Consider the following 14,956-nt stretch of genomic DNA (forward strand, 5'->3'; position numbering starts at 1 on the left):
AAAATATAAAAATAATATTTCATATCAAAATAGTTATGGAATAAATTGCACTAAACATTATTTATGCTAATAAATTAAACACTACTAGGCAAAAAATACTACATATCTAATAAATAAATTTAAAACTAAAATTGAGGAAGTTGCTATATAGGAAGGCTGAGTTAAATTCTAATTAAAACACATTACATATCAATGAACAAAGTAAAATAATTTTTGTAACAATAATAAGCAGGATGATCAATTCTATATTTCATAGTGAGAAACTAATTATGAAAATATAAGTTAAATTCTTTTTTGAAATCAATATACAAGTTGTAAATTTACAACAATTGCATAAAATTATAAAATACATGTTTTAACAAAACAAGAACTGTCAATACTATCAAAGAATCTTAAAGTTAGTATAAGAAGAAACGGGAACTAATTTCAATAATAGTAATAAAAATTTCTGACTATAAAGAACATGAATTCAATAATGATAACACATCAGAGGTGCAAGAAAAAAATAATTATTGCATCTAATAAATGTTTTTATGGCTTTAGGAAATATTTAAGATCAGATCAGTAGGAAAGCTAAGTTATTGCTTAATGTTATGTATTAACTGTTGATAATAATTGAGTTGTAACAAGGCCAAGGATTTAATATTTATTATATTCATCAGTGTATTTCATTAATTTTCATTGTTAGGCACTTTAATTAAATCCCAATTTTAAATTTTTAACAACCCCCCCCCTTCAAGTTGAGAATGGTTAGTGTTTGTTTTGAAAGATTGGATTCCCCCAACGGACCGCAGAAAATAAGCGATGACAAGTGCAGCCACAAAAGTTGGGGTGACAGAAGAAGTTTTTTTCCTTGATCAATTCACATAGCTCTTGCAACAGGATGGCCTTGTTGGATGCCATCCTGTCAACCTATGTAACCAATAAACTTTCTTATCAATTAATAAAATTTATAACTGTAACAATGTTGACCATTATTTCAGACTGAATTAACTTTGCTAATTAATTTTTCTTCCTTTTTTAAGGTTAAACATTTTAGTTAACTTAGTAGCTTAACTCAATCTTAACTTCTCTCTTTTTACTCTTATGTTGCATCCTAAGTTTAAATCTATATGATTGTGAGGTTAATCTTAAATAATAGATATAACATTTATAAATGCTTAATTTGACATTTCAGAACTTATGAGTCAGGACTGACTCAGAAAAATGAGGAAATACTACCTATTTTTAAAAGAAAAATACTTTGAAATATTTTAAGAAGAATACAAAAGAATAAAATTTGGAATAGCAGAACCATTTCACAACTGTATAAGAGCTTTAAAGAATCATATATATTGTGAAATTCATTAAATTACAAAGATTAAAGTGGGCAGGACACCTTGCCAAATGCAAGAAAACAGAAGTATAGAAAAAGTTTTCATGGCCTAGCCATATGGTGTACAAGCTAGAGGGAGACCAAAACTACATTACATTGATTGCCTTGAATAACACCTTAAAATATTTAAAATTAAGAACTGGAAAACAAGGGCATTATATAGGTCAAAATGGAAATCTGCTCCTTATAAGGTTATGATCCACAGTGGATTATCATGCCATGGAAGAAGGGAGGGAAAAAAAACATAAAATATATTGCAACTCTTAATTCAAAAGAATTGGCATTAATAAAATATAATTAAATATAATATAATAATAAAATGAGGAAAATTGGTTTTTTAAAAAAGTAGTGCTAAAATAGTCATTTCATTAGTTTTTGAGAGAAACTGGCAAACTAGTAAAAAAAATAAATAAATAAATAAAGGCATTTTAAAGTTTTGGTCATGTTTTTGACAGCTGCTGATTTCATTAAATAATTTTGCAGTAGCTTTAAATGCCAACAAAACATTTCTAAGAGGTAACAACTGAATCATTAACTTTGCATTAAAGAAGCAGTAGCAATCCATTTTAAATTTACAAAATATTGTTTTACATTTATGAGTTTTTAAACAACATATTAAACAAATTCCAAGAAAATAAAGTTAAGATTACCTCTAGAGCTTATAAGTGTTATTACAGGTTTTTCACCTGAAACGGATATTGTAAATTCTCTAAGGCTTCCATCCACATCAAATTCAAACTCCTTTAAATCTCCAGCGGGTCTATCAATTGCAAACAAATTTACTTTTCTAGCTTGCAATGAAACACGCACAAAATTTAAAACCTAAACAGAAAAAATTGAATAATAAATAACTTTGGTGCAACAAAATTACACAGTTTATTCTGGTAATTAAAAATTATAATTACTAGCTGGAATAACTGGAATTTTTAATTATGTCATACAAGTTCAATAAAAATTTTAATTCCAAATAAACGTTTCCTTCCTTTATTTAATAACATGGAAAAACCGATGGTCTCTGAAGAAAAGACCGTAACTTGAAATGTAACTTTTAATAAATAATTTATTTTGGTATTTTTAATTTAGCTAAGTGTAAGAAAATTTAACTATTTTTTAAAAAATTTTGCACTTTTTTTATTATTTTATTTAACTTTTGTGAACGTCCATTTTGTTCAATGTTTAAAAAAAAAAGTTGGTAGAGGTTAACATTTTTCGCGACTTTTCGCTTGTGCTCAGTTAACGAGAAGGTACCTTTATTTCTTAGAAGAAGAATATATATAGTAGTATTTTTCAGACAGGTATCCATTATTATTAGACATATCTTAATTTTAAAATGCATACATTCTTCTGTTTTCAACTGTAAAGTCAGTGTAGTTCATTGTATGAAAGAAAATTTAAATTACACACTCAAAAACAAAAGGCATCCTTGAGCTGAATTAGAATAAAGCAGAATAAAACTTGCTTTATATGTTATGTTCTACTCCATCATATTATACATGTTTTAATTATGGAGTTGTAATTACAGCTTAAAGTGAAATCGATATTCTAAATTCTTGAAGTTGGAAACAAGTTATACCTCATCGACATCTGATTTCATTAAATGAAAAACTTGGCCAGAACTAGTTGATGCAATACGTTCATAAGCTTGATATCCAGGATGGGAATGGTTTCCGCAGTCGCCAGTCATAACAAATACAACCTAAGAAATTAAATAATTCACAAACCATATGAAAAGAATAAACAATTAATATCTTTAAGTTCAAGTACATTTGCTAGCTAAACCCATTATTGACCAAGATGCCATTTTAGGGACAGCTCAAAAAAGCAACTATGCAAAATTTACTAAAATGTTACTTAATAAGCACAGTGTCAATATGAGATGATTGACAAATGCCCTTAAGAGGACAGTGCAATGATTTGACTTGATTGACTATGCCAGCATATGTCAGACTCAAGTGCTTATACTTACACAATACCATATAAGAGCTGATAGTATAGTTAAAATGTTGGACATATCTCGCAAAGCCATTTAGTCTTATTGTCAAAAAATTCACTCTTTAAGCGTGGGATAGATTCATAACCTAGGGGTTTGCTTTCTGATGGCTTGAACTTACTCCTCAATAAGTGAACCAGTAATTGAAACAATATCGTTTTTTTTAGTAACTCGGAGATTACGTGTAGCCTTTCAAGGTCTTCATGTATACTAAAATAAAGCATTCCTTTGAGAGCCAGGATAATCATGGAGATTAAAACTCCATAATTTTATGAATAAGGGCAAGATTGTGGATATGTGGTCAGCAACTGCCTCTACTTCATAGACAAGCTGGTACTAATTGATCTGAAACTGGGTGAACTTAAAGCCATCATTAAGGATTAGTCCTTCAAAATGACAGCTCAGTGCCTTTAACTACTGAGCCATTCACTCCATATACAGATATGCAAACTTGCTCCGGACAGCCCATGGCTCTTCAAGAGGCCAGCGAAGCTTATTTGGTTGGTCTTTTCAAAGACACTAACCTTTACGCTATCAACGCCAAGAGAGTCACTATCATGCCCAAAGACATCCAACTCGCCCGACGTATTCGTGGAGAACGAGCTTAAGTTGCTTAACTACACACATTTAAAAAAATGGTTGTTCACCGTTTTTTATACTATTTTGGGAAATCTGGAGCAGTTGGAGTCTCTAAATATATTCTAGCAATGATAGAATTTTCTATGATTACTTGTTACTGAGCTCACACTGTTCACAATTTAATTTGAAAAAATTTTGGATAATTCCTGGGAAGGATTTAGGCTAAATGCAAATCGAAGTTGGGTTATGCAAATTGAATAATTTTAACAAATAATTGATATGTTTGCTTAATAATTGATATGTTATGCACAAATTCCAAGACACACAATACTTTTGCAAATATAGGCAACTGTTCAGTCTGTACGTCTTAATATTTTTTAGGCAGCTTTTGAGGATCTATGGAGCTTATAAATGTATCCCATAACTATTGAAACTTCCATGTAATTCATTTAAAAATGCATACTAGTACAGCAATAACATTTATACAACTGTAATTAGATGCAAGAAATAATTATTAAAAATATACCTGACTCTGTTTTCTTTGAATCAACTTTAAGACATCATTTAATAAATAGTAATCTTTTGCCCGAGCATCAGTGAACACATAAATGTGAGAATTAGGTAGACAAACTTCTAATGCTAGTTTGATGGCACCTATACTCATTTCTGGACAGTCACCTCCACCTTGAACATAGAGCTCTTTTAAGTGTCTCTGGAATAGATCTGGATCAGTGGTTACAGTTACAGGGCCAATATCTAAAATCAAATTAATTATTTTTACCATTTTGGAAAACAACATAAATGTCAATTTGTAAGGTAATTTTTTTTTCTTATTTGAAGATAGACTTAGGAACAACTTAGTTTAAAATCCTTAAACCAGCTTTTCTGAAACAATAGAAAACACGGTATGATTATTATCTTTGAGTATAGAGACAATTGTAGTTGCCTTTAATTACTAATTTATTTTAATTAGTTATTAACTCATAAATTATCAATATCATACTCATAATAAACTTAAGTTTATCAAATATTTTTCTTATGGTAGAGACCTTTAAACTAGTCAGAGATAAAGAAAATGTGTGGGGTAACTTTTATGCTGAAAGACATAAAGTGAGAGATAGTAGTCTGCCATCGCAACCTGTGTACAATGAACTGGTTTATGAAAACAGCGTAAAAAGTAAGTCAGTACAAACACAGTAACAGAACTGAAAAAATTTATTTTGTTAGGACAATGTCACACTTTCAATTATAAAGAAAGCTTATTTTTACGCTGAAATTAAAGTCATCTTGCCATGTAGTCTATAAGCACTCTTTTGGCATAATTAAAATAGAAAAACTTAGCTACAGTTCTGAAGTGAGATATTCTTTCTTCGAAAAAGTAGTTAATATATGACTATCTTTTTATTTAAATGCCAATTCATATAATGACTTTAAAAAAAAACATGTATCAAAGTGTAAAAGTCGACCCCCTATTTTTGATTAGGAGATAGCGAATTTCTAGTATGTCAAGTGTATAAGTCAACTGTTGAAAAAAACTAAATATAAAAATTTCTGAAATGAGTAATGGGTGGACGAAAACAAGAATTCTTACAAAAACAGGAAATATATGCACAGCTGACATGGACATCATGTATCAAATGATACTAGTTAAGTGTCAAAATGTAAATTTAAATGCTATTGTAAAATCTTTAAAAAAGAGAAGAATTTCGATTTCTTTGGATGGGGATGAGGATGATTTTTGGTGGAACTAAGCAGATGAGAATGAAGTAGAATCCATTGCAGAGTGAGATTTGTATGGACGTATTTGAATATGACGCAGATCATGTTCAGCAATCTTAAAATTTGTAGGTTGTAAATTTCATTGTGTTATATTTTCTTGAATTACTTTTGCATAAATTATATTAATTCTTTTTATCCATAATTTTTTTTTCTTAAAGTAATTGATTCTTTTCTGAAAGTAATTTCTTTTTATAAAGAAAATATGATGAATGAAAAGCAAAATAAATATTATATAACATATTAAATATAGTTCTTGAGAGGCCCACATTGATACAGAATTATTCTTATCTATCCCATTGTTTATAATGCATCGACATTTCACAATAAACAAATGACCCACTTTATTAATGTTGTATAAGTTCACTGGATGATAAGTCCATCTATGTATGCAACAAAAATGAAAAAAACTAGTATCAAACTAGAATTTCCCTTAAATTGTTTAATTGCTGCAATTGTTATTAATTTTGTCAAAAAAAATTTAAAGGAAAATACTTACAATACAAATATAATCTATCCAACAAAGACAAAATTGAAATAGATTACTTTCACTAATATTTTAATAAAAATGACAAAATCATTCTTAATACAAACATAACCTGTGAAACCTGTTTTCTTCAAAAAAGTTTGTATTTAAGTATTTTCTAGTTTTCCCCATAGTTTACTTCATCTCCATTTATAAACTTTAGACAGAAAGCTCCCTCAAAATTACTAATTAAATTCCTAACTTTATAAAATTATATATTGTCCATAATTTAAATCAAGAAACTGTTGATAAATAAAGGAACACATTTTTGAGATATAGAGAACAGCTAATAAAATATTTTATTTCACTAAAGAATTACATAAATAGAATGCTATAAAAATGAAAAGGGTAATAAAATTCACAGTAAGTAACAATCATTTTGTAAGACAATCCCATACAGTAAGTTCAGAAAACTTAAAGAAGTACAGCTAGTTGACAAAAGACAAGATTACATAGTGGTTGAAAAATATCCAATTCTTTTAATATTTTCTTTATCTTATACAAAAAAGACAGTTTATTATCTTACAAATCCAGAGATATAGCAGGATGATAAAATAGAAAACAAAAGTATGACTATTCTTAACACAGAGAAGCTTTTTTAAAAAATTAAATAAAAGAAATGAATATTACAATTAATAACAGTTATAATAGTTACTGTTAAAATATTAATTTTTAAAGCTAAACTTCTAACATTCATGGAATAAAAAGGCAATATTACATAGAAAATTTAAGGCTAGATGACAAAAGGCAAGATTGCATGTAATTTAAACGGTTATACGGCATATCAGAAACATGCATTAAAAATTATGTTAGAAAATTAATATAAAAAACTTTAACTACAAGATTAAAACACATTTTATAAAAAAAAATTGCTACAGAGTATATTAATAAAAATTTTATTCAAATATAAATTTTTGAAGATCAATATGAAAATGCTTATAGAACAGAGAAATAAAAAACTAAATATATTTGAAAAATAATTAGTCATATCAATGACATAGTGTAATGTGGGTCATATTGTTGCTCATGAGCTAGAGAATGTGGAGCGTTAGAACCTATGCAGGTTCTTAGCCAACAACTGGCTATTTCAAGAGTGCTTTACTTAGTTACATGAATAGAGCTTTTCTTTTCTTACGAAATATAAATTAAAACAATATACAGGGTGTCTATAAAAGAACTCCGGGGTTTTGAGGCAAAATATTTTAATGAAATAAAAAACATACATACATGTTTTATACATGACTGAAAAGCTTACATTTTCAAGTTTTTTTTAACACTTAGTAAAGTTCTATATGAGCCCCGTTAGTGGCACGGCAGACGTCTAAACGGTATTCTACCTCTTCCCATGTCCTGGCGAGCATGTCTGGGGGGACGGTTGCCACACAATTGACTATTCGTTCCCTGAGATCTTGGTAACCCCAACTCCAGGCTGCATCTTGTCAACGATTTCTTAGGGCTTCGAAGGCATGAAGCTCGGATTCTGTCCACTTTCTCTTGAGACACACTCGGCCTACCCGGCGACTTTTGCTTCAAAACACTTCCTGTTTCCTTAAATGCACTGAACCATTGACGAATGGTTTTGTCAGAAGGCGGGTTAACACCATAGTTACGTCGAAAGTTTCTTTGTACGGTAACTAAAGACTTCGTTTCTATGAGCCAAATAACACATTGAGCCTTTTGTTGCGGAGTCGCCATCATTTCAAATTTCGCGACGCCATTTCAAGGTCAACGCCCTGCAGCGCCGCCAACAGTTGATACAAACATTCCCAATTGGTATGAGTAAAACTTTTTGAGCTACTCTTTTCAGAGAAATCGACTAAATTTTGCTATCTTTTATAGTTAGTGAGATATGAATTTTTAAAACCCCGGAGTTCTTTTATAGACACCCTGTATATCCACATTGAAATTCAAAGACTCATTTCGTAAGACAATACTACACATTAAATTATTAAAATTTTGGGATCACAATTATTAGCATTTTGAAGACCAAAAAAAAAAAAATAATAAATAAATAATAATAAATAAAAATAGAGAGAGAATGCAGAGGTAAATAAATTAAACACACAGACAAAATACACTAATGCACATAATTTAAGATAATTCTTTAAATATAGATAGAAAAAAAATTCATAAAAGTAAGGACGAGAAGCAACTCATCTAAAGTTTATATAATTAGCTAAAAAGTCTACACAAACCAAATTTATTGCAGTTCAGAATAAGCTGACATAAAATAAATATTAATTTTATCAGAATTTTTTATAAATATATACATACAAAAACAATATATTACTAAATTATATCCATCTAAAAAAGGAACCTCTAATAAGGTTCTTTAAAGCTTTAGAAACAAAAATGGAAATTTATTAAAAATCAATCATTGCTTCAACTACATATTTTCAATTTATTATAGAACACAAAGGAATTAGAAATTCAATGTAAAAAACTCAAACACGAGAAGATTTTTGAAACAGTATTATTTTTAAAAAATAGTTAATTTACGTATTTGAATATTTTTTTTGCTAAAACATTATTTAAAATTAGTTAAAAAGCAAAAAATCCATATAAATGACTAAAAGATACTAGAAAAGAGATGTCAAAAAAAAAAAACATATCCATTTTTTACAATACAAATATTTAATTATATATTTCTATTCATCATGAGTAATATATATCACAGCAAATGCAATAACAATAGTTAACACAGAAAAGAATTTTCTGAAGTAATTCAGACATATTTTTTAAATAAATGAATTGTTCCATTTAGTATTTAATTAAAAAGTATCAGTTCTTTTTTTCATAAAAAATTACTAAAATGTTGTAATAAACCTTAAGATAATTACTAAAACTTTTTTGCCACAATTAATCCATTTTTTCTCTCGTCTCAATACAGACAATTTTAAAATGGACAAACTAAAAAGAAGAAGAACATTAACCTTACAGAAATTAAGTCAAATTATATTATGCTAAATTTATATGTTACACAGTCATTTTTAATACAAACATTGAAACACAGAAATTAAATGAAACTGAGATAAATGGATTCAAAACTCATTCAATGTTTTTCATGAACAAAATATTCATTTTAAATTTAAAAAAAATTTCAATATATATTTTGTAGCATTCCAAAATAAAGAGAATAAAACAGTGCAAAAATAAAAACACAAAATTACCTGAATTAAAATGAACAAAAATTAAAAAATATTTAAGGTTAGAGGGAAGAAGAAAATAATATTTTCAAATATATATATATTACACCTTTTACATATATAGAAATCCAAAATCAACAAAAATATGCTTAATAATATTTGGATGATCCTAAATCTTCAAGTTTGTTATGGTAGTTATATAATTTCATCCGAAGATGATACACAAAATAAACCAATTTAATTTTATTTAAAATTACTTTTAGATAAGAGTTTAAACCTAAAAAATTTGGATCTCAAAAGAAAAAAAAAGGCAAATTAGAAGTTTATCAAATAAAGTTAGTTATAAATAGTTGGATATAATGGAAAAAATAAAATTTTTATTCATAGAAATATAATTTCATAATTTTAAAATTCTGGCATTTTTTTATTAGAAAATAGTAAAATTTCTTTCGTGAAAAAATATGTTTATTATAGCAATTAATATAATAGAATTATTACAGAATAAAGGTTTTTGTCTTTTAAGACATATTATTTAAAATTGCAAGGCATCATCTATAATTGATAAATATAAAATTGAATGGATACTAAATCAGGGGTGATAGTGAGCTCAAGTCAAAATTCCGGAAAATTTCTTGAGTAAAAAAAAAAAAAAGAAGTTTAAATCGAAAAATTAGAAAAAAATTTAAATAAGATTTCTTCTTTTCTCAATATTTCTTAGTTTACTTTAAATACATTTAAAATTTTACACATACCTATGATGACCTGGAGAAGTAATTGAAGTTTACAAATATGTATGTCTTTCTTGAGTTTATAATCATACGAATTATTTACTGATAAAAAATTTATATTAACCTTGAATAACATAAGCTTATGAAGTATCTCTCTCTGGCTCTTCCTTATAAACAAATAAAATAAACTGTGTTTTTAAGTTCCACCTTTGAAAATTTGATTTCCGGAAACTTTTGTGATCAATGATTTTTCGAAACGTCTGAACCCTCGATCTTCGGAAACTTCCGGATCACAATTACCAAAAAATCCAGAAATCCGGATCTTTTCCGGAGCACAATCAGCCCTGCGTAATTGTTAACAATTGATGTAGACTTTCCTATTATTATAAAAAATAATAATTTAAAAATGATAATTTTATAAGTATAACTAAAAGATCCAAATAATATTCTACTGTACCTATTTATTTTCTAAATATTTAAGTAAACTAAAAAATTAATTAATGAATTATTATCGGATAATAAGAATGGGCCCTAAGGCAAAGTAAAAGTTTCTGATCATTTTCCTTTCCATCCATAAAATACCCACCCTATATAAAAGAACTATTTTTAATTTTTACATAAGAAAATATAATATAATCAGAAAAGTCACTTGTAAAGTTTCTTAAAATCTGGAAGTTCTGCTAGGGGAATGTGTGTCAGTTTGGTATTTAAATTTAATCCTAGAAAAATAACACCATCTTTTAAATGCAACATATTTAATTAACTTGCTCTTTTTTGATAAAATAAAGCCATTTGCTAGCAAAAAGAGTAAATAAAATGAACCATTTCAAGATTTTTTTTTACTCAATTATAAATATCACCACTCAGAAAATTGCATCACATAAAGAGATTATATAAAAAATATCCATACAAAAATGCACATCAAAGTATTTTTTAAACATAAATATGAAAATAAATTTTATCAATTTAAAACAAATACAATAATTGATTAATAAAAAGTAGAAGGTTCAATGCATAAAAAAAATCTTTCAAGAGCTCTGAGTCTATGCTCTAAAGATGTCATAGCTAGAATCTGAACTTTAATTTTCTGATCCAAAGGCAGTATTGCTAGTACCCACCAAAACCAGGATGGACCTTCAGCAGTCGTTACTTGTAATTCTGGCATAGGTCCAAAATGCTGCAATACCTGGGATTTCATTGCTTGTGATAATCCTGCAAACCATCCTGCAGCAGTAGTATACAAACTATTGTGTCTATCTTTATAATTTTCAGAAACAAAAAAATTTTCATCCTGTAAGAATTCAACCATAGCGATTGGATAGCTATCATGTTCTTCTTTGCTTAAAACACGGAAACGTTTCACCCCTACTGTGTAAACAACTGACCTTCCATCAGGGAAAAAAGAAACCTCTTTAATTTCAAGAACAGTACCATATTCTGAGATTTTATTATCGATCGAAGCACACATTCCAAATCTAGATCTTCCAGCTTCTAAACAATGCCTTATCATTAATTTATAACGCGGTTCAAACACATGAAGTGGACACGGCAAACTAGGAAAGGCTAATGTGCAGATAAAAAGCGGAAGAACATGTTGGTGCTGTTTATCAGAATGAAAAAGCTTAGCCATTTCTTTAAAATGTAATGATTCTCGCTCCGCATAGACATCAGGAAACAATTGTTTCTGCAACCCTAGCACAAATTTTGTAGTACCTTTTTTATACTCCGTAATATAACTATTCAGATGAGATTTGCAGAGAGGACAGGAAGGTTTATGATCAAACCAACGGAGTAAGCATCGTCGGCAAAAAGTGTGACCACATGATGTCGTGATAGGCTCTAAAAAAGTTTGTAAACACAAAGAACACTCAAAATCCTGATTTTTAAGCACACTATTAGGTTGGAGAAATTTCATCTCTGATAGGTCGTTAATAGTGTTACAAAACCTTTCAATTAATAGAGACAAGCTGTGTTTATTTACTGATTCAGTAAGCATCGAGGTACCATTTTTTTCTAAACTCTTACAACTATCTTCTGGCACACATCTTCTACTTGAAAGAGGAACATTAGAGCAAAAGTTAGTCTTGACAGGATATCTTAACAATAATAACCGATATAGAAGTTCTGTGGCTTCCTTCTTAGCACACCTAACATCAGGAACTAAAACTGAATAAATTAGAAATAAATATATTGCTTCCTCATATCTTCCAAGATTGACTAGTAAATAAGCTTTCACAAGAAATTTCTTTGGAGAAGGATTTTCCTTAAATGTGATACAAGTTTGTAAATCTAAACCACAATTAATAATACTGAGAAAGTTAGCATATAAATAACATTTACTTTCAAGGCTAGAACTACTTTTGTTGGTAGCATTTTCCTGTTCTTTCCAGATCTTCTGAATGAATTTAGTGATGATGACATTATTTTTAAGCTGTACCACATTTGAATGACTATACTTGTCAAGGCATTCAACACACTGGAAGCTGCCCTTTCCTAATTTCAAATTAATACATTTTCTAGAAAATGTGTGTCCACACTTAAAAGTTACAGGATCTCTAAGTATATCACCACAGAATTGACAAATAAAATGACAAACATTTAATTCCGTTTTAAATAAAAGATCTCTTGCTTGTTTTATAAGGTTTTCAATAAAGAATTCAAGACATTTAAAATTTAGATGAAATGATTGAAGAAAAACTAAGTCGAAAGCTCTAACATATGCAGCCAAATTATCCTGTTGGTTGTTTTCGAGTTCATTTATTAAATGTTTTATTTTGTTGATTTCAAAGCTATCTTTACCAGGCAAGTTACTGTGGTCGGAACAGTTATTAGAAAGAATTTTTTCAGTAGATAACAAACTCGAGCACTCCATTATTAATATTAAAAAAATAGTAAACTCACACGTCACATAACATAAAGAAAGAAATAATTTGCAAATAGTAAAAAGGAACCACGAACAACGAACAAAGACACATTATATAAATAACACAGCAGTACACCCAAGCGAAACTTACTTGTTATGTAATAAATGAACTCATAACTCAAAAATCCCGTCATTTCCGATTGGTTTTCTTTTTTTACAACACAAAATTGCGTTAGCTTATAGCTTGCAATCGGTTTCATTCACATTATTAGACATATTTATGTTAACGTTTTACAAGCGATGTCACAGCTAAATTCTCATTGGTTAATATTATTACTTTTTTTGTCTTCACGAAAACGAAAGTAAATAAAGCAAAGTGATTTTATTTTTCATGTTTTCCTTCTATTTAATCATTTAGTTTTATATTATCTTCAATATACATATATGTATAATACAATAAAAAGCCGAAAAAGGAAGAGAGATTAACGGAAAAAAATTAAGAAAAATAATAAAAAGTTTTATTTTTTATTTACTGATCATAATCCAGGTAGCAAAAATATATGATCTAATATTAGAAAGATGCAATAAAATACTGCCGTGATAGAAAACGCAAGACTCTTGAATCCTATCTTCTTATTTTAGAACTAATATTACGTAAGATTAAATAGTATTCGATCTAACATTTGAACTTTCATAATTATCATCTATTTCATTAAGTTGCAAGTACATAGAACCCACAAAATAAGTTAAAAATACAAAGAAAACCTGGAAAAAAAGATAAATATTTTAAAAGAAAAGAAAAAAATTATAATAAATAAAATGCAAATAAAAAATATGTAAAACTTTTAAAAAAATTATAAAGCCGGAAAACAAAATAAGCTAAAGATATAATCTCATCATCGGTTCACATGATTATATCTGCAAAAAATAGTGCTTTCTAATATTGTATTAATATAGCAGGAGCAAAATATATCAATACAATAGTGTAAGGAGCACCAAAAAAAAAAAAGGAAAAAAGAATTGAAATTAAAATAGATAAGATGTAATAAAGTATAAAATAGAAAGAAAAGAATCAAGAAAAATACAGAATAAAAAACACGATGTTAAATATTTTCTAAATACACTTTATATATTAATACTTTTTGTTCACGTTAAAAATAATTATATTTCTTACATATTTACGTTGTATTTTTAACTTACGACAGACATAATTAAATCGATTAAAATAATGTTAATTTCTTCTTGTTATTAAATGTTAGTCCTTGCCAGTGCCTAAATATTAAGTAAAACGCGTAACTACATACACACGCATATACACAACTCAACAAAATAAAGATTAACTATATTCAGTACAAAATTGATGCTTTTGAATAATGATAGTGACCAACACAATCTAGATTTACCCCCAATGAAGCAATTTTTTAAATAAATTTTCATTTTATTAAATGACTTTTTTTTTAATGACAGTTATTAGTTTTTCATTATTTTGGTTTTAAAAATGAGTTTGAAAAGCATAATTCAGGAAACAGATTTTTAGATTAGTCCATCAATTCCGAACTACTTACTTTTTTGAAGGTAGGTGGAAGTTAGATGCATGTCAACATTTTTCACGAGAAAGGCAAAGCAGACAAAATCTATTTCTAATTTCAGAATTTTATTTTATTTTGTAATCGACGTTTAGCAGCCGATCAAATTGGAATTTGCGACTATCACTGTACAAGCCCGTAACCTTGTTATTTTGAACCCAATCCAGAAGAGAAGGAAATCCTGGATGAAGAATTGAGAAAGCTAGCCTTCGTGGAGGGGTTTTTTAATGGAGCTAACCCGCATTTGAGTTAGACGGAGAAGAAAACCATGAAAACCTCTACCGGTTAGCCCGAAGGCAAGGGAATATCAGTCCATGATCCATCTACAGCTGATAATATTTTCTGTCAGCACCGGGAGCAGAATTCGTATCGATTCACAACTAGAAT

The 14,956-nt window shown here is 28.3% G+C and overlaps 3 protein-coding genes across 3 annotated transcripts in view; 1 reads left to right on the forward strand and 2 right to left on the reverse strand.

Moving 5' to 3' along the window:
• LOC107451423 (hemicentin-1) overlaps nt 1-14,956 on the reverse strand; it is a 128,321-nt gene that overhangs the window by 103,289 nt on the left and 10,076 nt on the right. Inside the window, exons 2-4 of the mRNA XM_043043380.2 lie at nt 4,471-4,700; nt 2,949-3,071; nt 2,026-2,197 (exon numbers count right to left, since the gene is read on the reverse strand). Coding sequence (XP_042899314.2) covers nt 2,026-2,197; nt 2,949-3,071; nt 4,471-4,700 — 525 coding nt within the window. The remainder of the gene's footprint in view (nt 1-2,025; nt 2,198-2,948; nt 3,072-4,470; nt 4,701-14,956) is intronic.
• Nucleotides 1-14,956, forward strand: part of LOC107451419 (aromatic-L-amino-acid decarboxylase) — a 161,780-nt gene that overhangs the window by 2,514 nt on the left and 144,310 nt on the right. The window lies entirely within an intron of this gene.
• On the reverse strand, nt 10,945-13,171 carry LOC107451425 (LON peptidase N-terminal domain and RING finger protein 1-like). Its single transcript, XM_016067507.3, has one exon. The coding sequence runs from the start codon at nt 12,990-12,992 to the stop codon at nt 11,109-11,111; it is 1,884 nt and encodes a 627-aa protein (XP_015922993.1). The 5' UTR covers nt 12,993-13,171; the 3' UTR covers nt 10,945-11,108.

The sequence above is a fragment of the Parasteatoda tepidariorum genome, chromosome 8, assembly GCF_043381705.1.
Source record: "Parasteatoda tepidariorum isolate YZ-2023 chromosome 8, CAS_Ptep_4.0, whole genome shotgun sequence".
NCBI lineage: Eukaryota > Metazoa > Arthropoda > Arachnida > Araneae > Theridiidae > Parasteatoda > Parasteatoda tepidariorum.

Bases quoted from the DNA above. Each gene is read 5' to 3' on its own strand.
- LOC107451425 (XM_016067507.3), bottom strand. From the start codon at position 12,992: ATGGAGTGCTCGAGTTTGTTATCTACTGAAAAAATTCTTTCTAATAAC.